The following is a 26,257-nucleotide window of genomic DNA, read 5'->3' as shown; positions in this document are numbered from 1 at the left end:
AAAATAAACATAGGGGGGTGGTTGGCTCCCCGGTGTGTTGGTAGCAGAGTCGACTCTCGGGTTGAGGCCGGGCCTGACCCTGTCTGCCCGAGAGTATGCCCCCGCATCTTTCATGACGTCTGCCAATTGTGTCAGCCTCTTCGCTGAACCTCGACCCCGCACGATTAATAAATTGGTGGGGCCGGGTTTCGTGGGGATTGTGACATGGTGCACAGCATACCGAACACCCTTGTTGAGAGCTGTGACAGTTTTTTTTTTGCTTCGCGTCTGTTCCCTGGTGGCGTGTGGGATGCGCGCTCGAGTGGTCGCGGGCCCTTCTAAACAAAGGTAAGTCCCACGGTCTGCTCACCCTGTGCGTTTGAGGTGGTAAACCCTCTTCGCACAGTCGGGTCCGATCTCCCTCCCGTCCCCCGCTAGGGCGGGCCGGGGGGCTCGGATCCTCCCCGGTATTCTGATGGTTGTAGGGGGCCTCAGCAGGTACATCTGTCGAGCTTTTCGCTCTGCTCAGCTCCTGTGTTCCAATAGAGCAGAGCGTAAAGCTATACGATTTATAACGAAGGTTATTCTATAACCCTAGTTATACGAGTATAGCGAGCGCTCTGCTCTGACTCACTGAGGACCCTTTTTGGCGGTGAAAGACTGGGGAAGGAGCTGATTGTGTGGCCACGACCCCGCTTTTATAGGAGCGGATGTGGGTGTGGTCAGGCAGAGGTGAGTAGGTGCGTACATGTGGAGAATGTTTTTTCATTGATAGTATGATTAAAGGGATAGTTCCAATAGAGCAGAGCACTCGCTATACTCATATAACTAGGGTTATAGAATAACCTTCGTTTTAAACAAGACGATTTAGAAATGTGTCCTGGAAATACATTGCGATTTCAAGAGGGGTGGACCGCATGGGAAACAGCAATGATGTAACCACGACACCTCCCTATAGTCTCTGGTTAAGAAAAATAACCAAATCTAATTCTAAACACCTCAACAAGCTAGTGTAGCATCTGTAACATGTTACCTTGGAGAAGAAAACTGCACCATCAGGACTGATTCCCTCCAACCACATTTCATTTTCTCCCCCCATTTAGGCAGATATTACTTTCAGGCACAGAGTATATCCTTAATTTGTACTGACCAGGGTTTACATACAGCAGCCTGTCCAGAACGAGAGCAGGACGATGAAAATGTAAATGCAACATTTTTATATTCACAATTTCTTCTCCATTTATCCAAAGCGTCTTCCAAATGTACTCACTATGTCTGTGACTGGGTAGAAAAGAGGAACAACTCCCTTGTGTGTTGGTTGTAATGCACAGACACTCTGCGGTAGCTGTGGCGAGTAGTACATTAGCAGCTTTTTATTAACCACTCTACGCTTGTAGAGTCCGTGCCTCAAAGTGAGAACCAGAGTCTGTTTGTATGAAAGGAAAAGCAGCATCACTCTCCGTGTCAGCTTGGAACCATAGAAATGTAATATTTCTATTCAACAGACTAGACGTGATAATAATAGTATAGAATTCAATATTCTCTTCTATGCATTGGACTGCAGGCGACGAGGTGGTTAAGCTTCAGTGCCTCTGTGTGGTTTAACCACAGGGCCACAGCCAAGGCAAGAGAGAAACACTTTGGTGGTCTAAAGCAGGGGTTCCCAAACTTTTCAGGCCGCGACCCCCAAATAACGGTGTCAGAGAGCCGCAACCCCCACTATTATAGGAGGTTTATTATAATTTTTTTTAATAAATGGAAATGTATGGTTGAAACATGCAAACGTTCAAACGCACACTAATAAGCATTGGAGGCTTTTAACCAGGGCCGGACTGGGGAAATCATTCAGGCCAGGAAATATAGTGCAAAATATAGCCCCAGTCAGGCCACTTTTTAAGCAGGGGGTCTGGGGGTCCCCTACCAGGACATTTCTTGTTACAAAGACTTAATTTCCTGCATTCTGGTGCAGGATTTTTTTTATTTGTACCCTTTAAATGCCAGTGTTTGTGATGGCATCACAAATTATTGTTAAAAAACAGGCTAGCATATGTATGATTAGCAACAACACTGATTTTGATGGATTTTCTGTTTTTTTTGTAATGTCAGATTGAAAAAAATACAATATTTTATTCAACTTCAGCCCTGATCATAACACCACATATTCATTTTATAATTCTAACCCTTTAAATGCCAGTGTGTGTGATGGCATATATTTGCAATATATCAAATGCAAAGTAGATTTTTCTGGTGGGGATTATTACAGGCTAGCATACGTCAATGATTAGCAACAACAGTTTTTTGTAAGGGTCCCGCCTCCACCAATCACATGCGGCTCCCTTTGTGTGTGTGTGTGAGTGTGTGAGTGTGTGAGTGTGTGAGTGTGTGTGTGAGTGAGTGAGTGAGTGAGTGAGTGAGTGAGTGAGTGAGTGAGTGAGTGAGTGAGTGAGTGAGTGAGTGAGTGAGAGAGTGAGTGAGTGAGAGAGTGAGAGAGAGAGAGATAGTTCTCCAACTTGTGTGAGTTGCAGTGATCTCCTGGTTGTTCCCCACCTAGGTTATCTAACTATTGCGCTGCTGCAACTAGAAACACTGGCCTGGCCTGCTTCTAAGTTCAGTGGCCTGACTGCATAATTTTTCTTTATTTTTTTATCATCTGGCGACCGCCCCCCGACCCCCACTTTGGGAACCCCTGGTCTAAAGCTTCAGTGCCTGTGTGGTTTAACCACAGGGCCACAGCCAAGGCAAGAGAGAAACACGTTGCTGGTCTAAGCTTCAGTGCCTGTGTGTGGTTTAACCAAAGGGCCACAGCCAGTGATGCGTTGCTCATGGGACGGGGTTGCACGCCGTGCAACCAAAGTTGTGAGCAGAAGCGTGTGCACGCACATGGACGGATGTGCATGCGCGTACACAGGAATGCGCTGCATTCGACTGATGCGCCAACTCGCAGTACCCACCTGGGTACTTTGCATATCAATAGCGCCGGTCATCAGGTGTTACATTCCATTCGTAGAGGCAATTAGGCACTGACTTTAGTCTGTCCTTATGCGAGGGAACATTTATGCGCATGCGCGGGAGCACGCGTGCACGTGGCGTCATTAGCGTGCGTGCAACCAGTGTTGATATGAGCAACGCAACACTGGCCACAGCCAAGGCAAAAGAGAAATGCTTGGGTCGTCTAAGCTTCAGTGTGGTTAAACAACAGGGCCACAGCCAAGGCCAAAGAGAACCGCTTGGGTCGTCTAAGCTTCAGTGTGGTTTAACCACAGGGCCACAGCCAAGAGAAACGCTTGGGTCGTCTAAGCTTCAGTGCCTCTGTGTGGTTTAACTACAGGGCCACAGCCAAGGCAAGAGAGAAACGCTTGGGTCGTGGGCCACACAGCGCCAAAATTACTTCAGTTCAGGCCATTGAAGCGACTGGTAAAATGCATGACAGTGACTGTGCTATAAACTTCCAATGTTGAAATATTTGTATATGTACTGTAGTAAAGGTGAATTCATATACTGTATAAACATTTTTGGAAATGTTATTAAAATGTATATATTATCTGAAGTTGTCCTGATTGGTTCCTTGATCAAATGTTGTCCAATATGCATGGTTTAAAAAAAGAAATAACAATAATAATTCAGCGTGTCAAAATCAACCAAGTTCAAAAACTTTATTGACCTAGAACCTGTTTAGAATGCCAGATGATGTCTCGTACAGAAAGTTGTACATAATCTTTTTTGCAACATAGAAAACTTTACATTGCTGTACCATATACATTTTGTTGTCTACATCCATCCATGAGCAAGAATGCATCCCATCCGTACACCTTTAAGCACAGCTAACATCATTCATCTTTGTTTTCTATACATACAGCTTTTCCCCCAAACCAAAAAGAAAAGAAAATTTTAATATATTATTTATCGATTTTTGTACACAAGAGTGAAACTAATTTCGAACATGAAAACGGACCAGTGACAATAGACGCAGCTCATATTCAGTTGTTCTATCTTCGTCCAGTGTCGAGGAGGAGCCCAGTTTTAATGACTAATCTCAGTTAAAAAGCCTTATAACATAGAAAATGGAATAATTTAACCCTTCACTTGCCGTCTTCTTCAATTAGAAATCTTTTAACAGGACAATCCGCAGGAGATGGTACAGTCAAAATAAATTATCACAAAAGTAAAATCTTGCATCCAATGAAGAAATCAAGTGCAGCAAAAAAAAAAAAAAAAAAAAAAATTAACCAAAAATAAATGAAATCTAGTGTTATGAGATTATATTACAAAGCCGCAGGTCTGTACAACTAGTTTCATCCAAGAGGCTATGGACGCTAATGTTAGCCATCAGCGCTGCAGAGAGTATCATATTTGACTGAATATTTGTAATTTTGCGTGATGTTGAAACCATTCATTCTTAACCTTTAAATATACAGTAAGAAGCACACCCTTTTTTAATATATATATATTTGGCCCTTATGAGCCAATCAGAGATATGGGTAATAGAATATTGAAGTCCGCCCAGGCCAGGAAGGGGCGGGACCTAGGACGTATGTTGGAAAGTATAGAGGAAAATTATATAAACGTCTCTCTTTTGGAAAAACTTTACATATTCACTAGGCAATTGTTTTTCACATGTTTCTATTGTGTAGAAACAATGCATGGTGAGTGAATTCGTTTTCAACCTAAATTATTTAGCTTGTCTCTGATGCAAAGATCCCATTGTCTCAACATACTTCCTAGGTCCAGCCAAGGTCTTTAGAAGAAAAAGAGGCCGGGCCACCGGATTCAGTGGCCCCCTGCGGCCAGGATCCTATTGAAGTGAATGAAATGTCCAGCTACTTCCAGCTGTGGGCAGGACTCAAACGTTCTACTGTCAGTTACTCATCAGTAGCCAGTAACTCACCATTCTTCCAGTTACAATATATCATGGGTGGTATGTATCTGAGAGTGTGTGTGTGTAAATGGGGTGTGTGGGAGGCTGATCCATAATCAGCAATATCAGTCAAGTGCACAGCAAAAACCCCTGGGGCGGCCCTGGACCATCAGAGGGACGTTCTGGGGTCATACATCCCCAGAGGAAGGGGGTTGGGTCACGTGGATTAGAAAGCGGGAGGTATAGGGAGACCTCCACCCCCCCACTGGAGGTCTGGGTGCTGGCCCACTGGAGGTCTGGGTGCTAGCCGACCTCCCTCGGTGCCTCCTCCTCCGCCACTTCTGGGTCCACCTCCAGCTGAACCGGCGCCATTGGTCGTGGTTCCGGCTGGGTTTCTTGGGGCGGCTGGGTGATCTGGAACAACACGCCGATGCGCAGGTAGAACTTCCTCAGCGCGGCCCGGAGCTCTGGGATCAGGTCCAGCTGCATGATCTCACACAGCAGAGGGTAGTACCTGGACACGTGGGCCTTGAACTGGGGGACAGACAGAAGAAGTGGAGGTTGCTGTACCAAGACAGTGGGCCACAGTATCTAACGATCCCACAATTCACCACCAACCGCGTTCCCTATTTCCTCCAGTCATAACAGGTTTCACTTTATTCACCCTGCCCACTTTTACCTTAGCATTATTTTTTGGTTGCTTAACTTCATGTCAAAGACAGTAGTGGCTTACTTATCTTTCTGTGTGGACATTCCCAAATCGATATACCGTAATTCCTCTAATAGTAACCCCGGCTTGTATTTGTTTCAACTGTAGCGGGTACCAGGCTTGTATTAGGAGGAGGCCTGTATAAGAGGGAGGCCTATATTTCAAATGTTCAAACGGATCATAATGAATAAATCAACATTTTGTGTCAGTTTGAACCCAGTAAAATGTACTGGGTTCATTTATTGAAACCAAGTACTGTATGAAATAGTAAACAGTGCAATTACAGGTGGTCACTGGTCATTTCAACGTTTTCAAAGTGAAATCAAGTAACTAGCTCAGTATGCAGCTCAGTATATTAGTAACCCGGCTTGTATTAGGAGGTCGGCTTATAATTGCTTAGCTCAAGAGCGCACCCGGCCATTAATAGAGACCCGGCTTGTATTTGAGACCCGGTTACTATTAGAGGAATTACGGTATATATATATTTTTTTCCTATTTGATTTTCTATATTATACAGTTGACGCGCAGAAAGATGTACGATTTCCATAATAAAAAAAAATACAAATGGATTAATTCTCAAAAATATTTGTCCACTCACCTCAAACTAATGATCATGTTCAATAAAAGAAAATAGATTGAAACTCTGTATTATTAATTAATTAAAAGGGCAACTACGCCCATTTTCAGAATTCATACAAGTTATTCCTATGGTCTAAGACAGTCCAAAAATATTAGTGAACATGAACAACTCTCCCAAATCCATAAACTTAGAGTGCTAAAACTCAAACTTTTGATGTCATCAGGTATAAAGTCTGAAGCTGCTCCGTAGACGATGCATTGGGAAAGATGGTAAAGATGACACAGAAAGCGCCAAGGGGAACGTTTCTGTTTCAGAACGGAGGACACTACTGTAAAATAAAGCTCCAGACCTGATGACATCACACGTTCACGAGTGACATCACAAGTCTGACTTCTCTGGTGTCTGGCTTTGGGAAGAGAGAAGCTCATGTTCACAAATATTGATTGAACAGTCCTATAGGTCATGAAAACAACATATTGAAATTCATAATTTGGGCGTTGTTCCCCTTTAATGTTCAGGACTCTGGTATCAGAGTGTCCCCTAACAAATGTGAACGTGTGGTTCAGGTCCTTACCCTGTCGTCACTGATCTTCAGCACCTTGGTGAGGAAGAGGAGCAGCAGGTTGGTCCAGGCCTCTCTGTGGCTCTCCGAGGTCAGGGTGAGGAAGTACGCCACAGCCTCACTGCACACACTGCAGGACAGACGGAGACAGAGATGTCCATTATGGCTGGGCCATATGGAAGACAAAAAAACCTAGAAATCTGAGAGCTCCACTTCTAAACGATATATCTTTACAACCAACATCCATTATCCTGGCAGGCGTTACAGCAGCCAAAAAGCTTATCGCTATGAGATGGAAAGAACCTGAGAAACTCACAGTAATGAACTGGTCCCTGACATTGCTGGGTGTTATTTATTTGGAGATCTCGACTGCTCATGATGGTTGGGGTGGGACAAGCAGGTATTGAATTGTGGACCGCTGCGGCCGAGGTGGTCAAAGGCACAATATAGCGGTGGAGTGGGGGTGGGGTGTTGGTCCTGGGGGATCCGGCGGTCTTGGGGGGGGGGGGGGGGTGTCTATTGTCTAATGTCTTGTTTGTGGTGTTTTTATTTTTTACTTGGTATCTAGTATTTTGTATTTATTAGTTACGTTTTGAAGATGACCTGGAACCAACTGGAGAGAACAGCTCAAGACAGAGATGCTTGGAGATCACTTGTTGACGGCCTATGCCCCAGAAGGGGTAGCAGGCGTAAGTAAGTAAGTAAGTAAGTTACGTTTTGGTCTGTATTTGTTATTTCTTATTATCTTGTCATTATTATTATTATTATTATTATTATTATTATTATTATTATTATTATTATTATTATTATTATTATTATTATTATTATTATTATTATTATTATTATTATTATTATTATTATTATTATTATTATTATTATTATTGTTGTTATTGTTGATGTTGTGTTGCCAAAGAAAATTGAAAAAAAAGATTGATAAAAAAATTAAGAAATCCGAGATTTCCATGGAAAGAATCCTCCAATCGGTGATATAACTGGGGTGTGGAAATCTGGAGTTGCTCCATTGATAATTAATGGACCTCCCAACTTTATGAGACCATAAAATGTTTGCGTGAGCTCTCACACACAAATGGGGTTTTAATTCTGGTTCAGACCTTCTAGCAATGCTCTTCTGGTTGTAAGATAACACAAATATTTTATGGCCTCATAAAGTCAGAGCCCCCATTAATTGTCTACAGCGCAGCCCAAGATTTTACATCCCAGTTACATTGGAGGGTTTCTCTCTGTCTGATTTCTAGCTTTGGGAGAGTGTGGTGCGTGTTCACAGATACTGATTGAACCATCCTGGGGTACAGAAAGAACATACTGACTGAACTGTCCTGGGGCACAGGAAGAACATACTGACTGAACTGTCCTGGGGCACAGGGAGAACATACTGACTGAACTGTCCTGGGGTACAGAAAGAACATACTGACTGAACTGTCCTGGGGCACAGGAAGAACATACTGACTGAACTGTCCTGGGGCACAGGAAGAACATACTGACTGAACTGTCCTGGGGTACAGGAAGAACATACTGACTGAACTGTCCTGGGGCACAGGAAGAACATACTGACTGAACTGTCCTGGGGCACAGGAAGAACATACTGACTGAACTGTCCTGGGGCACAGGGAGAACATACTGACTGAACTGTCCTGGGGTACAGGAAGAACATACTGACTGAACTGTCCTGGGGCACAGGAAGAACATACTGACTGAACTGTCCTGGGGTACAGGAAGAACATACTGACTGAACTGTCCTGGGGCACAGGAAGAACATACTGACTGAACTGTCCTGGGGCACAGGAAGAACATACTGACTGAACTGTCCTGGGGCACAGGAAGAACATAGGTAAACTCTTTAAATGGTTAACATTCCTCTTTAACACTTTCGGCGCCATACCCGAGATATCTCGGGTTAACTCGCCACATATCGTTATATGATATCTCGGGTTTTGGTCGTTTTTTCTTTTATTCAATATTTCTATTCATTATTCATCCACGGACCTCTGTGTTACGTTAGGAAATTATTCTGAGATCGCCAAAGTGCAATACCGGCCGCATCCTGCTAGGTGGCAGTATCGCCCACCCTTTTAAACCTTATATCTCACCGTGTGTTACACTTAAACCCCTCCGGGCGCTGAATTTAGACGGAGCCAAGTAAATCGCTTCATCCGACCACTTCGAAAGGCATCTAGCACACTCAATCCATAAGTTGTGCCAAATTATGTCCAGGACCAGATGGACACCAATATTGGCAATCACGAGCAGACAATTGGAATATTATTTTTGGAATACCCCCGATCAAAGGTAAGGACTATCTGACGTCAATTCCAGCTTGATCATACAATGTTTTCATATCGATCCAGCTGATCAGCGTGTGTGGTGTTCAAAACGAATGCCGTTACTGGCCATCAAAGCATACAACAATTACCCCCTGCCCCCTTTCAGTGACGCACAGTGAAAATATGCTATGGAAACATGCCGCGTTAGCTACAAGGATAAGGCTAATGGCTCGCGCCCAATGTGTTAATGTAAAATGTTTCATTCAGGAAGAGGGCTGGAGGGCCATTCATCATTGTACTCGCCTTTTAGATGATCCCATGTCAGCCCAAGAGCTTTACTTCTCCATATACATATACATTTACATTTTGTCATTTAGCTGAAGCTTTTATCCAAAGCGACTTGCAAGTTTTGTACGACAAGTCAGCAGGAAGGGTACAACTCTATCAGCTGAGTAACAATGCTCATCAAAGTGTTGAGTGCTACAGTGTAGGTTAGCAGGGCCGTGCAGAGACCTTTAGGGGGGCAGGTGCTCAAATGTTAAAAAGGGCACATGTATCAAAATGTTAGAACACCAACTACAGTGTAACGTAACCAGCCAAACTATAGCATTAGCAACCAAACTATAGCAATAGCAACCACTATTCAGAGAATGTAACGTGGAATCTTACAACAAACTGCATCATACTATATGATTATGCCTTAGAATAGTTTGGGATTTATCTAAATGTATTATAGATTTATATTGGCTAATGGGCCCGTCATTCCAAGAGCAACATAACAGAAAACCATGCACCTCAGACAGACGAGAATTATAATAAAGAAAAAGGGAACTTTGGTCATCAAGGGGCACATGGGCAAGTGCTTGGGCACCCAAAGCCCCCCCCCACCCCCACCTCTGCACGTGCCTGTAGGTTAGTATATTAGAACGAGTGCATGACAGTAAGAAGGTTATTATTATAATTTGTTCAGATGTTGATTGAAGAAGTGTGTCTTTAGTCAACGGCGAAAGATTGGACGGGTTTCGGCTGTCCTAACTGTGGTGGGAAGTTCGTTCCACCAAAGTGGGGCAAGGACCGAGAACAGGCGGCTTCTCTTTGATGACCCTCCCGGAGCTTGGATAGGAGTAGGGCTGATATCTACTAATGTTTGTCAAAGCTGGCCGGGGACTGTTGTATCATCATGGTTTAGCTTTAGAAGAAGAAGAAGTCTTTATTTGTCATGCAGATTTTAACACACACACATGCGATGGACCCACAGGAACACACACACACATGCACTGAGTTGCTGAATGAAATGTTCTCTGCACCTCCCATCCCGTCGTCCTTCTCCCCCCTCCCCCCCCCAAGGGCAGCCGGGAGCAGACGAGGGCTGCAGCGTGGGGCCTCGCCCGGGGACCAATCCAAGTGCTCCTGTCCGTCTTCGTCAGGGACGCAATAGCGTTAGCGATCTGTTCTGCATGTTTTTCCATTGGGTTTATCTTATCGGGAGGAGAGACCCTTGCGAGCACGGGGAGAACATGCAAACTCCACACAGAAAGGCCCGGAAGATACCCCACCTGGGTAACTGGCAACGTGGAAACCTGGTCCTCAAGCCAGAATCGAACCCAGGACCTTCTAGCTTGGAGGCGACAGTGTTAACCACTACACCACCGTGCCGCCACTTGTGTACTCTTGTGTACCAGTTAGTGGTGTGGATTTTGAAAGGTTGCCTAGCAACCAGAGAGTTTACAAGAATCCCATGTCAGCCCCAGGGCCTAACAAAATAAATAGTTTGGTTCCTGTTGGTTGTCAGTTAAGGCCATGGGTAGGTAGGGAATTTATTTTATAAAAAAAATTCCCACGGCGACTATGGATAGGGAATTTCTTTATTTAATTAAAATGTTCACGACAACATGCATGTACTCTGCCACCTGTTTAATATCCATAATACTAAAGGTTAAAATACAAAGACACTGTACTACAAAAGTACAATGTACAAAGGTAGTAGTATTAAAAATACCACCCCTAAACTCACTAAATATCCTGACGTCAAGAGAGCTGTGCAAATATTGTGAAATACTCGCTTTTTATATATTCTCATTATTGACATGGACTGCACTTTTTGACTACGATTTAACTAAACTTTACAAAAAAATTTAAATAAAAATCTTTTTTTTCTCAAAATAGATTTGGGTCGCACCTAAATCGGCAGGGTCGGTCGGCTACCGGAACCAAACCATTTATTTTGCATGGCCCAGGGGGTTTACTCCCTCTCTGTGATCAACCATACGCCTAGAACACTGCATGCCACACAGTCAACGTGTTGTTACCTGAATATTAAATTCCATCCTATTTACTCTGCAAATTATGTTACGGCAATTTGAAATTAACCACCACATGAGGATTATTCTCACTCATCAATTGCAAAATAAAACCATTGAATCGGAGGCGAACATGGACAAACTTAATTGGATGTTTGGCCGCACAGTTTTTAAGTGCGAGGAGCTAAGTGACGTGACATTTGACCTCGCCCTCTTGACACTGCTGGCCAGACGCTAAGGCCCTCCTGACATAAGCACCATCTGCTGGCCCTGCTGCCCTTCACTAGTCACTCATAGTCCAGCCTCTGGACTATGGAATTTTCTCTCTCTCTCTCTCTCTCTCTCTGGGGAGAAGTGTGCTGAGTCTGCTTCACCTCGATTCCATCTCCAACACGGGGGGGGGTAAGGGGGGACAAGCTGATGCCTATTGTGAGTCACGTAATAAAGACAAGGCCAGTTGACAGGCTGAATCGACTCTGTAATAAAACGTCAAGAGTAGCGATTCCTCTGGATCTATGCGAGACGCCGTGGCATCCATTTCAGAGAGCTGTCACCCCCCCCCCCCCCTCCCCCCGTGATGCACACACTCCTCCTCGGCCGGGAGTCAAAACATTGTGTCTCCCGTCTCTCTCTCGCTCTCCCTCTCTCTCTCTCTCTCGCTCTCAGGGCCAATTTCACTTGATCTCTCCTGCACGGATGGGGAAAGCGGCGGCGGTAGGCGGCAGCACTTGATGTCTCTGCGTGAGGGAGTGTCACATTTTCTTTTATTCCCCGGTTGGGGCTAAGCAGCGAGACTCACAGACAGCTGTGACAGGCAGGGGCGGGGCGGGGCGAGTGTCAGTCTGATTGATGATGTTGTCCTTCAGTCGCACGCACGCACGCACGCACGCACACACACACGCACACACACACGCACACAAGGCTGGTGTCCCAACCGCCCGCTGTGCCCTAATGAAAAGGACTGGAGCAGTTTATGGAATCAGATTCTTGGCAGGGGGCGGCGTCCGCTTCCTATAAACATACGCTGCCTCACTGCTCTAAACACTCAACAAACCGCCCACAGACGACAACAAAAGTGCCCAATTAGTTCCCGAATTCTTTTAAATTGAGAGCACATTCTCAGATGGTAAATGATGGTAAAGTGCTTTTCATCCAAAGCGTTTTACAAACGTATGCCTCATATTCACCTGTTCACTCACACATTCACACAAACCGACGGCGGAGGCGACTGTGTGAGGTACCACCAACCTGCTCATCTGGAGCAGTGAAGGGGTTAAGTGGGTCGTGGATGTCGGGGGCAATAATTTGCTGGTCAACAGTTGGTTGTTACAAATGTATTCGATTATTAACCCTTTCACTACCACACTACAGACGGTTAACCTTTCACTACCACACTACAGACGGGTAACCTTTCACTACCACACTACAGACGGTTAACCTTTCACTACCACACTACAGAAGGTTAACCTTTCACTACCACACTACAGACGGTTAACCTTTCACTACCACACTACAGAATGTTAACCTTTCACTACCACACTACAGACGCTTAACCCTTTCACTACCACACTACAGACGGTTAACCTTTCACTACCACACTACAGACGGTTAACCTTTCACTACCACACTACAGAAGGTTACCCTTTCACTACCACACTACAGACGGTTAACCTTTCACTACCACACTACAGAAGGTTAACCTTTCACTACCACACTACAGAAGGTTAACCGTGTCTTTAATTCAAGGGGAGTCTGCTTGACACTCAGTCCCACACATTCACATCTGGGAGCTGCTCAGGTCAAATATATATATAAGCACTTTCAGATGCTTTGTTCCTTACTTCAGCAGTCGTCTCTGGACCTCCTCCCAGGCCTCACAGCGACTCTGGTCGGTGTACATGCGGAACAGGATGCGCAGGCCACACGCCAGACTAGTGGTCTCCTGCTTCAACAGGTTGGGCTTCGACTTCCCTTTGAAACCTGGAAGACACACATAGAAACACACACATACACACACGGTTATAAAGAAACAAACACAAACACAGACAGACGGACACACAAGCACACAGACAAATATAAAGAAAGAAACACACAGACACACACACACGAAGAAACACACACAGGCTTATAGGGAGGTGTAGTCTGATGTCACTTTAGTTTCCCGCGCGGTCCACCCGTACAGGGATTTACAGTATCATTGGGAAAATGTATTATCGGCTATTGTAATAATTCTGCCTCATGAACATTGGCAAGCTTTCCATTTTTTGCACAAAATTTGTTCCCTTCCATCACTAACATTATTGTTTACGCATTTTTGGTTGAAATACAATTATATGTAATTATTTTACGATTAATTGCGAATTGTTCAAGTCAAGTCAAGAGTTTTAATTGTCACGGCATACAGGTATACAATGAAATGCGGGTGGTCTTGCCCGCAACAATGTGCAATACAGTGGTACATATAATAGAATCAAAAGAAGGAAACAACATTGTGCAGTAACAGGTAGCAGGTAACATGGAGTGACATCTCGGTATCTGTACATAGTTATTTACAGAGCATGTGGGACATGCTAGTTAGCTTTGGTAGTGCAATACACTGTTCCTGTTATTCTAATTTAAAGTGTCCTTTCCTTTGGCCATAAGTGTGCGTGTGTGCGACATGAGTGTGTGCCCGCTCATGTTAAAGTGTTAAGTGGCTGCTCGTGTGTGAGCGTGCACAGTGTGCGTGTCGTGTGTGTGTTCATGTGTGCTTGTGTGTGGACAGTTCAATGTTCTGAGCACTCAATGTTCATTGTTCATGGCTCTGATGGCCTGGGGGAAGAAGCTGAGCCTAAGCCGCTCTGTCCTAGTAGCTGGGGTTCGCAGGCGTCTGCCTGACCTCAGCAGCTGAAACAGGCTGTTATTGGGGTGGTGAGGGTCTTTCATTATCCTGCAGGCTCTGGATTTGCACCTCTTGTTGTATAGAACCTGCAGGGGGGGTAGTGCAATACCCGTGGTACACTCGGCTGAGCGCACCACTCTCTGTAGGGCCTTCTTGTCCTGTGCCGTGCTGTTTCCATACCAGGCAGTGATGTTTCCGGTCAGGATGCTCTCTACAGCTCCTGAGTAGAAGGACTGGAGTATCTTCCCCGATACTCTGAACTTCCTTAACTGTCTCAGGTGGTAGAGACGCTGTTTCGCCTTCTTTACTACTGTGTCTATGTGTGTTGACCATGTCAGGTCCTCTGAGATGTGGACCCCCAGGTACTTGAAGCTGCTCACCCTGTCCACGGTAGCCCCGTTTATCATCAGTGGTGTGTGTGTCTCCTGCTGACCTCTCCTATAATCCACGATCAGCTCCTTGGTTTTACCAATGTTCAGGAGCAGGCTGTTGTCCTGGCACCAGCGTTCCAGTACCTCAACCTCCTCCCGGTAGGCCTTCTCGTCGTTGTCCGAGATCAGCCCCACCACCACTGTGTCATCTGCGAACTTCACTATGGAGTTGGAGCTGAACTTGGCCACACAGTCGTGTGTGTAGAGTGAGTACAGCAGGGGGCTCAGAACACAGCCCTGGGGGGACCCGATGCTCAGGGTGATGGTGTTGGAGGTCTGACCCCCCACCCTGACCGCCTGGGGTCTTTCGCTCAGAAAGTCCAGTACCCAGGCGCTCAGGGTGGAGCTCAGACCTAGCTCGATCAGCTTGTCCACCAGTCTGGTGGGGACTATGGTGTTGAACGCTGAGCTGTAGTCAATGAACAACAGTCTCACATAGCCCCCCTTCTGACGGTCAAGGTGCGAGAGGGTGCTGTGCAGTACCTGGGAGACCGCGTCGTCGGTGGACCTGTTTGTCCTGTATGCAAATTGCATAGGGTCCATATCACTGGGGAGGGAGGCACAAATGTGGTCCTTGACCAGCCTCTCGAAACATTTCATGACCACAGAGGTGAGTGCCACCGGTCTGTAGTCATTTGGACATGCTGGGGAGGGTTTCTTCGGCACAGGGATGATGGTAGACATCTTGAAGCAGGCAGGGACCACTGACTCCGCCAGTGATTGATTAAATATGGCGGTGAACACAGGGGCCAGCTGGTTGGCACAGGTCTTGAGTATACGTCCTGTTATGCCATCTGGGCCAGCAGCCTTCCTGGTGTTCACCTGCATAAATGCTCTTCTCACACTGTGTTCCGACAACGAGAGAGCGTCCCCCCCCCCCTCGCGGTTGCCCCCCCCCCTCCACAACAGCCGGCGCGCCAGTGACGTCACTAGCCGGAGAGCCAGCAGCGCCACTGTCTACACCAAACCGAGCGTAGAAGATGTTGAGCTTGTCCGCGAGGGAGGCGTCGTCGCTCCCCATTGAGGGGGCGCTGACTTTATAGTCAGTTATTGTCTTCAGTCCCTGCCATAATCCTCTTGTGTCGTTTTGTGCCATTTGTGTCTCCAGTTTATCAGCATATGTCCTCTTAGCAAGTTTGACAGCCTTGCGTAGAGTATAGACTGAAGCCTTATACTCCTCCATGTTTCCTGACTCTCTACCCAGGTTGTAGGCGGTGGTACGAGAGTTCAGAGCTGCTCTAATAGTGCTATCCACCCACGGTTTCTGGTTTGGGAAAATCCGCACCGTTTTCCTGGGGACTGTTTTATGTTGAGCTATAGATTGTGGATGAATACACACAGGAAGGTACACCATGCCAATGTTCATGCTTTATTTGTTTTAAGCGAGACGATTTAGAAATGTGTCCATTGGAAATACATTGCAATTTCAAGCGAGGTGGACCGGCCGGAAACAACAATGACGTAACCACTACATCTCCCTATTATAGTTGCAGTCATTTAGATCATCTAAGGTAATTGACATTATATTACATATATATCACCTCAAGACACACCAAATATTCCACTTAAACCAGTCCAGAAAAATGCTAATCTTCACCACAGTCTACCCCAATGTACTGTACTGTATATGTTAGGGCTGACCCCTATTAGTCGTATAGTCGACTAATCGATCGAAAGGAGCCGTAGTCGACTGCCAACCTCTTAGTCGAATAAAAAAAAAAAATTATCATTCTTTCCAAAAGAAAAGAGACCTAGAAGCTTGGCTAACGCTAATGGCACACATACCAGAGGCTAACTGCCTAAGAAAACAGGCACATAGGCACTGAAAGAGGATTTCACCCATCTAATGAACACACTGACTAGACAAATATCAACATGTATCCATCAGTGGACCAATTGCATGCTTTTGCAGAGGACAAGAAGCCTTCCGTTGACTCCTTCAGACATTAAGCACCCCCCACAGCCCAAATGGAATGATAAAAAAAATAACAATAATAAAAAAAAAATACAATTTTTTTTCAATTTTTTTTTTTCATAGTCAGTCGACTAATAGTCGACTATCGGCTACTTTCTGCCAATCATAGTCGACTATCCAAATGCTTAGTCGGGGACAGCCCTAGTATATGTACATTATCTAGCCACAGAACACAATGAAATGCAACAGACATACAGACATCCCTGACTTCCATAGCATAAATGGTAAAAATGCTAAACGGACTGTATTTATTTTGTGCATTTTAGTCTTCTGACCACAGTGGGGCGACAGTGGATCTGGAGGTAGAGCAGTCGTTCCCGGTTCGATTCCCGCTACTCCCGGGGGAAGCTTGTCGAAGTGTCCCTGAGCAAGACACTTAACCCCTAATTGCTCGCAATGTGCCGGTTGGCACCTTGCATGGTTGCCTCTGCCATCGGTAAATTATATGGGTCAAATGTGAGGAACAAATTGTAAAGCGCTTTGGATAAAAGCGCTATATAAATGCAGTCATTTACCATTTACCACCCAAAGCATACACACACACACACACACTGGCGGTGAAGGCAGCCATGCAAGGCACCAAGCAGCTTGTTGGGAGCAGTTAGGGGTTAAGTGCCTTGCTCGAGGACAGGAGGAGCTGGAATCAGATGACCGCTATACCCCCTGAGCCACTGCAGCTCCCTTAACATAATGTAACATAGCGCAGCATAAAGTAACATAAGGTAATCTAGCATAGCGCAAAGTAACGTCACATGATGTAAAGTGTAAAGTAAAGTAGTGTAAAGTCATGTAGTGTAAAGTAACACAGTGTAAAGTAACATAGCATAAGGTCACATATTGTAAAGTAACGCAGCATGACATAACGTAAAGTAGCGTAAAGTAATGTAGTATAAAGTAAAGTAGCATAAAGTCACATATCGTAAAGTAGCATAAAGTCACATATCCTAAAGTAAGGTAGCACAGTCACATATCGTAAAGTAAAGTAGCTTAAATTAATGTAGCAGAAAGTCATGTAGCGTAAAGTAGCGTAAAGTAATGTAGCGTAAAGTAAAGTAGCATAAAGTCACATATCGTAAAGTAGCACAAAGTCACATATCGTAAAGTAGCTTAAATTAATGTAGCAGAAAGTCATGTAGCATAAAGTAGCAATATGTAAAGTAACTGGGCGTAAAGTAACGCAGCGTGACATAACGTAAAGTAACACAAAATGATCTCATGACTGCCTTGGAGGTCCCAACCCTCAGGTTGAGAACCACTATCTACCTACTGAAGAACACAAGACCACATCTCAGGTACACTACAGTCCGTCAGTCGGTCAGTCAGTCCAAGTGATCGTCACCCACCTGCTTTCCACAGCAAGGTCCTCTGGTCGTTGTTGCAGTTGAAGGCTTTGGCGAAGCGGTGAGACTCCAGCAGACAGTCCAGCAGCTGGAAGAGCTGCTCTGAGCTCAGGTAGCGGTACATCCCCTGGTCCTGAGTCTCCTCCACGGCCACGCCTGCCGAGTACAGCACGTCTCGCTGGAAAACACAGACACACACATAGAATATAAGATAATATATTCCTTTATTGATCCCCTTGGGGAAATTCAGGCATCATAGCAGCATGGGGGAGGGGGGGAGGGGAGGTAGAGGTAGTAGAAGACATACAGGTACAGGTCACAGAATTATAGTACAGTGGAGAAGTAAAAATAAAAATAGAATAAAAAGGCAGTGTAAACAATATACAATAATATATATCTATTCATTGTATATGCAGTACATTATATTTTATATAAATGGAACCTCTGCTGAGTACATCGTATCTCGCTGGAGAAGTCACACACGTAGCAATTAAATTCATTGTATAATATATACATAATATATTTTAGCTAATGCTAGCTACTTTTCAATAAATGTCCTTGGAGCAGGCTGGTGCAACATATACATGGAGGATTAGGTGCCTTGCTCAGGGGTACTTAGGTGCAGTATTGGCACCGTCTGCACTGCAAACCAATCCAGCAACCCTTCCGACTACTAGACAGCAGCCCCTAACAAACCTGCCAGCCCCATCATGGCCTTTATTGGCAACGCAAGGCAGTGAATTTAACCCTTTCACTACCACACTACCAAATGGTTAACCCTTTCACTGTGACAATACAGAGTTTTTTTTTTTTTTTTTTTTATTATTATCTTTTTCCCCCTCCTTCTTTTTCCGATTTTTCTCCCATCCCACTGTTAGTCGTTATGCCAATTCCCAACCCCCTTCCTGGTTGTTGCGCACTTTCCCCTACTGTTGGTCCGAGAGGCCGGAGACTGTCACATGCTTTCCTCCGACGCATGTGCAGCCAGCCGGCAGCCAGCCTGGCCGCGCAGATTCTCACTGGGAGAGTGTAACGTGTGGGATGCCGCACTACCTCTCACCAGATCCTACCTTCGCTGAGCAGGCGCCCCGACCAAACTGTAGGGGTCGCTGTCCACAACGCCCAGGACCCACCCACGGCTCCCCTCCCCCTAACTCAGCCAAACGAGTTAGTATAATGATCAGCCTGAGCCAAGGCAATGCTGACTCTCCGGGAGTCGAGACCGCAGACTCTTGTTTGTTTGTTTGTTTGTTTGTTTATTTACACATATAAAAACAGTTACATATATAATACAATATAGTCCACAAGGGATGTGTAGGAGAATTGCCTAAAAACCCTCAAGGGGCTTGCATGTGGCATTCACCAGGAAGCAAAATTACATTATATCAAGATAAATATAAAATATAAAATAAAATCCCCCCCCCCCCCCCCCCCCCCTGAACAAACAAACACACACAAGCAGGCCTACATAGACACCGAAGTAGGCACCCCATGCCATACGATTTCTGGTATAGAGAAAACAATCAATGACAGTAAGAATATATAATAAAACAAAAATACAATAACAAAATACATCAAGCCATCAGACTACAGTTTGTAAAGGAAGTCCATATGGGAAATATTGGTGATCTAGGAGATGAGATTTCAGTGCTCTTTTGAATTTCAGAAAAGAAAATTCCAAAATATGTGGAGGCAAAGAGTTCCACAACTTTGACCCTCGGTAGAGCAAACAAAACTGAGATTGGGAAGTGCGGGAAAAGGGTGGTCTAAGCAAACAGGAACTACGTGTGGGGTAATGATGAATTTGGTGATTGTGGGCAAACATGTCATGAAAAAAAGGGGGAAGGGCTCTGTTTAAAGAACGTTTATTACGCGTTTCACCGCCAACGCTTGAGCGGCAAACACGTAATAATAAGTTTTTAGATCATTTGATCTTTTTACTTTGATCCCCGTTCTAAACGATCATCCGGATCACTCTAGCCATCCCTGGCTCGTTTGCCTACATTGGAATTGCAATGCCGATCGAATCTCACCAGGTGGCAGTATTGCCTACCTTTTGAACTCTGATAGAAAGGGATCAGAGAGACAATGAATGAACTGGACTATCAAGACTCGCTCTGAGGGGGAGGAGCTCTCGCAAAGCAATCGCTAACAGATCTGCTCGCCTCAAAACCTATAGTTTCCTGTAAACACGTGTAATTAGTAATTACATATAAACAAGTAATCGCGATCGCCGATGGGATCATTGGATTTATTCTTTCTGGAGTACCTTCTGGCTAGTAAGGAGACCCTATGTCTATTTTACCGAACCTGAAACATGTTTCTGTAACGATCAGTTTCTTACTTTACCGGACATAAACCAAGCGTTTTGTAACGGTCACATTTTCGTGGTAAGACTACACCCCCCCCCCCCTTGATGATCTTGTGAAGGCACATGTGTACATGGTATATACCTTTGATTTGGGAGTATTTGGAGGTTCAGGGGATCTACCAGAACGATTAGGGCTTATTGCATATAACACGCTTTATCTCGCAATCTATGGAAAAAGACTGGACTATTTCGGAAATGGCCGATGTTTAGCGTGTAATAAACTACAAACTACAGTGTGTAGAAACAAACTCTTTTTTACATGTTGGACTAAAAATAGTGTCTGTCAAATGAGCCATACTATTGTCTCCATAGCTATAATATAGAATATACAATAGCTCCGCAAAGATCGTGAAAATGGTCAAGAAAAGCTGGCGCTAGACAGTGAAGTATGGGGGAAGCTTATGGCGCTTTTAAGGGTTAAATGTAGGACTAGATTTATTTTACATCGTCAATAAAATAATTTCAATCAGTCCGTCCGTCATTCATCAGTCACTCAACTCCCTCCACCAGGTCATCCAGCCACAGATACCTGAGCAGCAGCCAGGTTCTCAGCGTCCTCCCTCTTGCTGGTCGCAGGGAAGAACACGATGTTGTCTATAGTCTGAATCAGCTCCAGCTGCACCACGCACTTTATCAGCAGAGCAGAGAACAACCACTGCTCCTGCACTCCTAGAGGACACACACACACACACACACACACGCACACAGGTAAACAAACACGCACACAAATAAATAAAGTCACACACAGACCCAGACACACACACGTAAACAAACACACACAGACACAAATAAATAAATGGAGTCACACACACATCCACATAAATGGAAACACATAAACAAACACGCACACAAACATGTAAATACAAATGCAAACACACACGCATACTCAAACAAACACATACACACACACATAAACACATGCAAGCACACACATAAACAAACACACATATGTATATACATAAACAAACACACAGACAAAACGCATATAGCTGTATATAAATAAACACACACACACCCACACACATGCACAGAATGAGTACGTAAAAAATAAAAACAAAGCCAGAGTCAACAGCTGGGAGAAAAGAGAGAGGGGGACTAACTGGCTGGGGTCCTGGTTCTGGGGCCGTCCTCCAACATGCCTGACCCTGCATTGTACTGATTCTGCCGACGGGCGTCCACGGCAACCCTGTCGGCACTGCTGATGGAACGCTGGTCATCAGAGTGGGACTGGACGTCCACAGACTTCTGGGAAATGGAGTCCTGAGGGCAGCAGAGGGTGTTAGTTACAGTATTATGAAGTCAGTTGTCTGTGTAAACAATAGCATGGTCAGTATGTGCTCTTTTAGCGATTCATTTGGCCGATATCTGGCATTTGGACCTAAATGACATAAATTACCCATGTCAAACCCCATCCACTTTTCTTGATCCGCCAATCACAACTGTTGCTTTTTGTTGGAGGGAAAAGCAAGGCTGTGATTGGACGATCAAAGAAAAGAGGGCGGGTTTGAGATAGGTGAATTGTAATGTTAGCAAGTGCAAACCTTAACTCAATGGACGCCACGCAGTTGAGCATCGTTTGTAGTTTACTACGATGACGCTCTAAAATATAGGAATATGTGGCGGTGTTTGCAGGGCTATAACTATATTCTATATTATAGCTATGGATACAATACTATGGCCCATTTGACATCGACTATCTATCGTTCAATATGTGTTTTTTTCATCCATACATTCCCGTTTTATACCGTGGTGATTGAATATGAGTATAGTTTTAGAGTAATCCTGTCTAATCCCAGAAAACGACGCTATGCAGCAATACGTGCAATTCACTAAAATTCTGCGTACTTCAACAGTGCTTTCGCAGCGCTCCCTCCCCTGTCAGATCTTATGTTGTTCAGGGATATGCAGTAGTTGGCTTACTATGTGTTTGTCTGATGCATCCTGGGTAGTCATGTGATCTCCCTCCACTCCCACAGGTCTCCATGTCAGCAGCCTGCGAGAAAGAGAGAAGAGTTTAACTCCACTAATCACAAACAAGTAGTCAAACAGGATAGCAAGATCTACCCAGTGTGTCCTCTGTAATAATAATAAATACAAATTTATATTTTTTTGATCTACTGTTTTCTCCCCATTTTCAATTTTTCTCCCTTCCCCAATTTCGTATATTGTCCAATTCTACCCTCCCCTGTCTCGAACGTTGGTAGGCCGGTGGCGGGTTTGGTCCAGGGACTAAGGGATGGGGTGCCTCGGCTTGATAGCCCGATGACATCCATTCTCTGTCCCGAAGTGGTGTGGGAGCCGTTGCGGAAGCCGGTTCCCCAGGGGAAATCGGCTAGGCAGATGGCTAACTGGAGTGACCAGGCGTTCATCGCTGCGACTTAAGTTCGTCTAACATCGCACAGCTGGCGCGCTACATGTCGGGGATGATAGCGGGCGGGTCGGTGTTGGACGACCGTCAACAATACCTTCACGCCCAGGTGGCTGGAACCATCCTGCACCTTACTCAGCTGCAGGCGATAGCCGCCGGGAAGGGGCACGCCCTGGCCACTCTGTCCCAGCGCCACCTTTGGCTGGAGCAAGCGAGGGTGCCTGAACAGAAGAGGATTCCCCTGCTCACGGCCCCCCTCTCCGATGCTGGGCTATTCGGGTCGGCCATGCAGCAGATGACGGCTGCCTGCAGAGAGATGGAGGAGGAGCGCGCTGTGCTCCAACCCCATTTCCCCCGACCGATGCCACCGGTGATGGCCGACGGAAACAACGTCGTCGGATGACCGCGACCGTTGCCTCCGCCACCGCCGCTGCTGGGCCTTCGTCCAAGAAGGCCAGGAGTGGAGGGAGTGCCTCGTCCGCAGCAGCCAGCTGCCCCCCGCCCGGAGGTGATGGTAGGGATCGACGTGACCAGGCGCCCCAGAACCGTCCCTCCGGGCCGGCTGTGCTGCACGCGTCAGGCGCCGCTAGTGACTTCCCCTGTTTACCCCTGTTCCCTTCCCCGCCCCAACCATATGATTTTGTTAAGACTAATAAAGGGTCCCTCCTGGTGAGGGACTGTTTTTTGTTACAAACTGTGTGTTTATTCACTGTATATGTTGGGGATACGATGTGTGAACCCTCGCCTAGCTGTGGGGTTGTTTGGGAGAGCAGGACAGTTTCTTGTAAATCGTTCTGGTCGCTATATGTGTGCTTGGCAAGGCCTGTGGCTAGCACTCGGTCGAAAGGCTTTTCTTTCCTCATCCTGAAGAAATATGTTTCTTCTTATAGTGGTCAATTTTACCGTTGTCTGGGGGGGTTGTTTGTATTCTGTTACATTGGGAAACATGGCATGGAGTCCACAACTTTGTTGGAGTGTTAGCCTACAGAAGTGCTCGTATATGTAGCTTGTACCGAGGTCTTGACTCTCTCTTAAACTTCTGTGTTTTTTTCTTAAAACATGAAACACGGGTGTCGTGTTCGCACATAAGCCTACAGCCGTGTTATAAACCCCGTTCGCAGTCGAGTTATCGTCTGTGGCTGGCGTGCGTTGGTTTAGCTTAACCTTGTGGATGTGCGCTTTTCATACAGCATGCTGGCTACACGGGTATTTAGGAAGTAATCGTGCGTTTTCCCCAAAACAACAGCCTTGCTAATGTAATGTCATGGCAATTGGCCAAACAGGCGCTGATGTATCTATCTATCCATTTCAAAACAGTAACCCTTTCACTACCACACTACAGACGGGTAACCGAAAGGGTTAAAGGGTTAACCTTCTATATTGTCGCATGGAAGGGTTAACCATTTGGTAGTGTGGTAATGAAAGGGTTAACCGTCTGTAGTGTGGTAGTGAAAGGGTTAACCCTTTGTCGTGCGGCAGTGAAAGGGTTAACCTTCTGTATTGTCGCAGTGAAAGGGTTAACCATTTGGTAGTGTAGTAGTGAAAGAGTTAATCATGTCTGCGCGTGTCTGTCTGCTGAAACTGATAAAAGAAAAAAAAAGATCTTGCGGACATGGTCCCTCTCCAACAAACGGACACTCCCCCATCAAAACATAATTAGAAAAACAGATGCAGGCGGACGAGACACGACAGATCCGTCTCCTTACGCGTGTGGGATGGTGGTCTTGAAGATGTCCAGCATGCAGGTACAGGTCTTGTCCCAGGTCTCCCTGCTGAACTTCTCCCCGTTCAGGATGACCACGTTCTCCAGACAGTTGGTTCCTGAACGGGCCAGCTGCTCGTTATCTATGAGACAAGCAGAGGGAGGAGGGCGCGACAAGAGAGGAAGAAGGGAGAAGAAAAGCAGAGGATGTGAGAGATGAGTTGATACGTTTAAGAGGAGAGGGGGGGGGGGGGGGGGGGGGGGGATACATGAATAAGGTAAGAGAATAACTTTTATTTCCAAAGGAACATTTTAAGAAACTAGGGTCGCACAGATGATACCAGAATTAGATATCCGGGAGCCAATACCAGGCTAAAATATGGTAATACCATTATTGAGACACCTGACTGAGGGGATTTATTCTAACCTTTAACCTTTATTTTACCAGGTAGTCACTTGAGATCAATGATCTCTTTTTCGAGCAAGACCTGGCCAAAATGGCAGCAAAACAAAAACAAACACAAATACACAAAACACAGACAGAGACATAAAATGCAAAGTGGGGCAAGGGGATACATTTGAGCTGAAGCAAACAAGATTGAATGGGATTGGGGGAGATTGGAGGGTAGGGTAAAAAGGTAGAAAGAGGAGGGAAGGTGAGGCTTTGCAGGAGGTTGCTGGGGAGAGAAGGTCAAGTTAAAAAATATAAAATATAACACCACATTATGCCACGAAGCATCAACATTCTCCCATCTCATTCTTTAAAATGCCCTTAATTTGAACTTTAAAATCAGATAATGGTAGTGAGGGCCTGCAGTTTTTTGAATTCCATTCCAGGCAGAGGGAGCAGAGAACATTATTATTATTATTATTATTTACCTTTATTTACCCAGGGTAGGTTCTCTGAGCACGGATGCTCTTTTTCAGGAACGCCCTGCTTCACATTCACACAGTTCCATTCACACCTGGGAGCTGCCCAGTACAACCACAGTCTGCCACCGTTGGCCACTGAGCAACTCCACTGGAGCAGTTGGGGGTTAAGTGCCTTGCTCAAGGGCACTTCAGCAGTTGGTGTTAAGGGTATGGGAGAGAGTTATTAATTCACTTCCCCAGCCCAGATTTTTTCCTGTCGGTCCGGGGGATCGAACCAGCAACCTTCCGGTCACAAACACGCTTCTCTAACCATTAGGCCACCCGCTGCCCTTTTCCCAAACTCTGTGCGGGTTCTGGGTACAGAGGCATATAAATAGTCCACAATGTGATGTTGTTCTGCATTGTTGTTGGCCCTCAGAGCTCTCTGATGGTGAAAATTGTATTGTATATAATAATTTGTATATATATTGTTCAATGTAATAGGAGCAGATTGGGTGGGTTAGAGAGAGAGAGAGAGGGGGGGGGGGGGGTTAAAAAGACAAACAGACAGAACCAGTCATCTGGTACCACTCACCTTGCTGAACACACCAATAGAGCTGAGCCAGAATGTCATCCAGCAGGACGTCGTTGAGAGTCTCAAAGTACTGAGTGAAGACATCACAGATGGCGTAAAGTGCGTGGTTACAGGTGGTGGTCATCCACTCTGCTTTCTGAAGGAACAACACGGCACATAGTTCTCCCAGTTAAAAATATATATTTCCTTTTTATGACATTTCTGGTTCAGACAGAACATCAGGGGGATGGTGTGCATCAAAGGTTTTCAAAGCTATAGGATGTTGTGATTTAATTTACATCAATAGTAGCAATACAAGGAGGTCTATAGATCTTTGGTTTAGCGTCTGAATTTCCTTTCCATGTCATTTAAAACTCTTCCAGTAGTTTACATTTACCTACTCATGTCATATTATAAAGATGCCTTTGCAATATGGATGTTACAGAACAGAGCATTTCTCATGAAATGGTAAATGGTACGCTTTTATCCAACGCGC

The 26,257-nt window shown here is 45.4% G+C and overlaps 1 protein-coding gene across 1 annotated transcript in view; it reads right to left on the bottom strand.

The window, feature by feature from the left end:
* Positions 1 to 3,624: 3,624 nt before the first annotated feature.
* The window catches only part of arfgef1 (ADP-ribosylation factor guanine nucleotide-exchange factor 1 (brefeldin A-inhibited)), a 154,746-nt gene continuing 132,113 nt past the window's right edge, over positions 3,625 to 26,257 (bottom strand). Inside the window, 9 exon segments of the mRNA XM_084325711.1 lie at positions 3,625 to 5,368; positions 6,698 to 6,815; positions 13,109 to 13,247; positions 17,898 to 18,072; positions 20,795 to 20,934; positions 21,366 to 21,525; positions 22,186 to 22,258; positions 24,340 to 24,478; positions 25,783 to 25,918. Coding sequence (XP_084181837.1) covers positions 5,138 to 5,368; positions 6,698 to 6,815; positions 13,109 to 13,247; positions 17,898 to 18,072; positions 20,795 to 20,934; positions 21,366 to 21,525; positions 22,186 to 22,258; positions 24,340 to 24,478; positions 25,783 to 25,918 — 1,311 coding nt within the window. The 3' untranslated portion in view covers positions 3,625 to 5,137.

This window comes from Notolepis coatsorum (assembly GCF_963971535.1).
Source record: "Notolepis coatsorum genome assembly, chromosome: 12".
Lineage (NCBI taxonomy): Eukaryota > Metazoa > Chordata > Actinopteri > Aulopiformes > Paralepididae > Notolepis > Notolepis coatsorum.
This window is presented reverse-complemented; position numbering and strand designations above follow the sequence as displayed.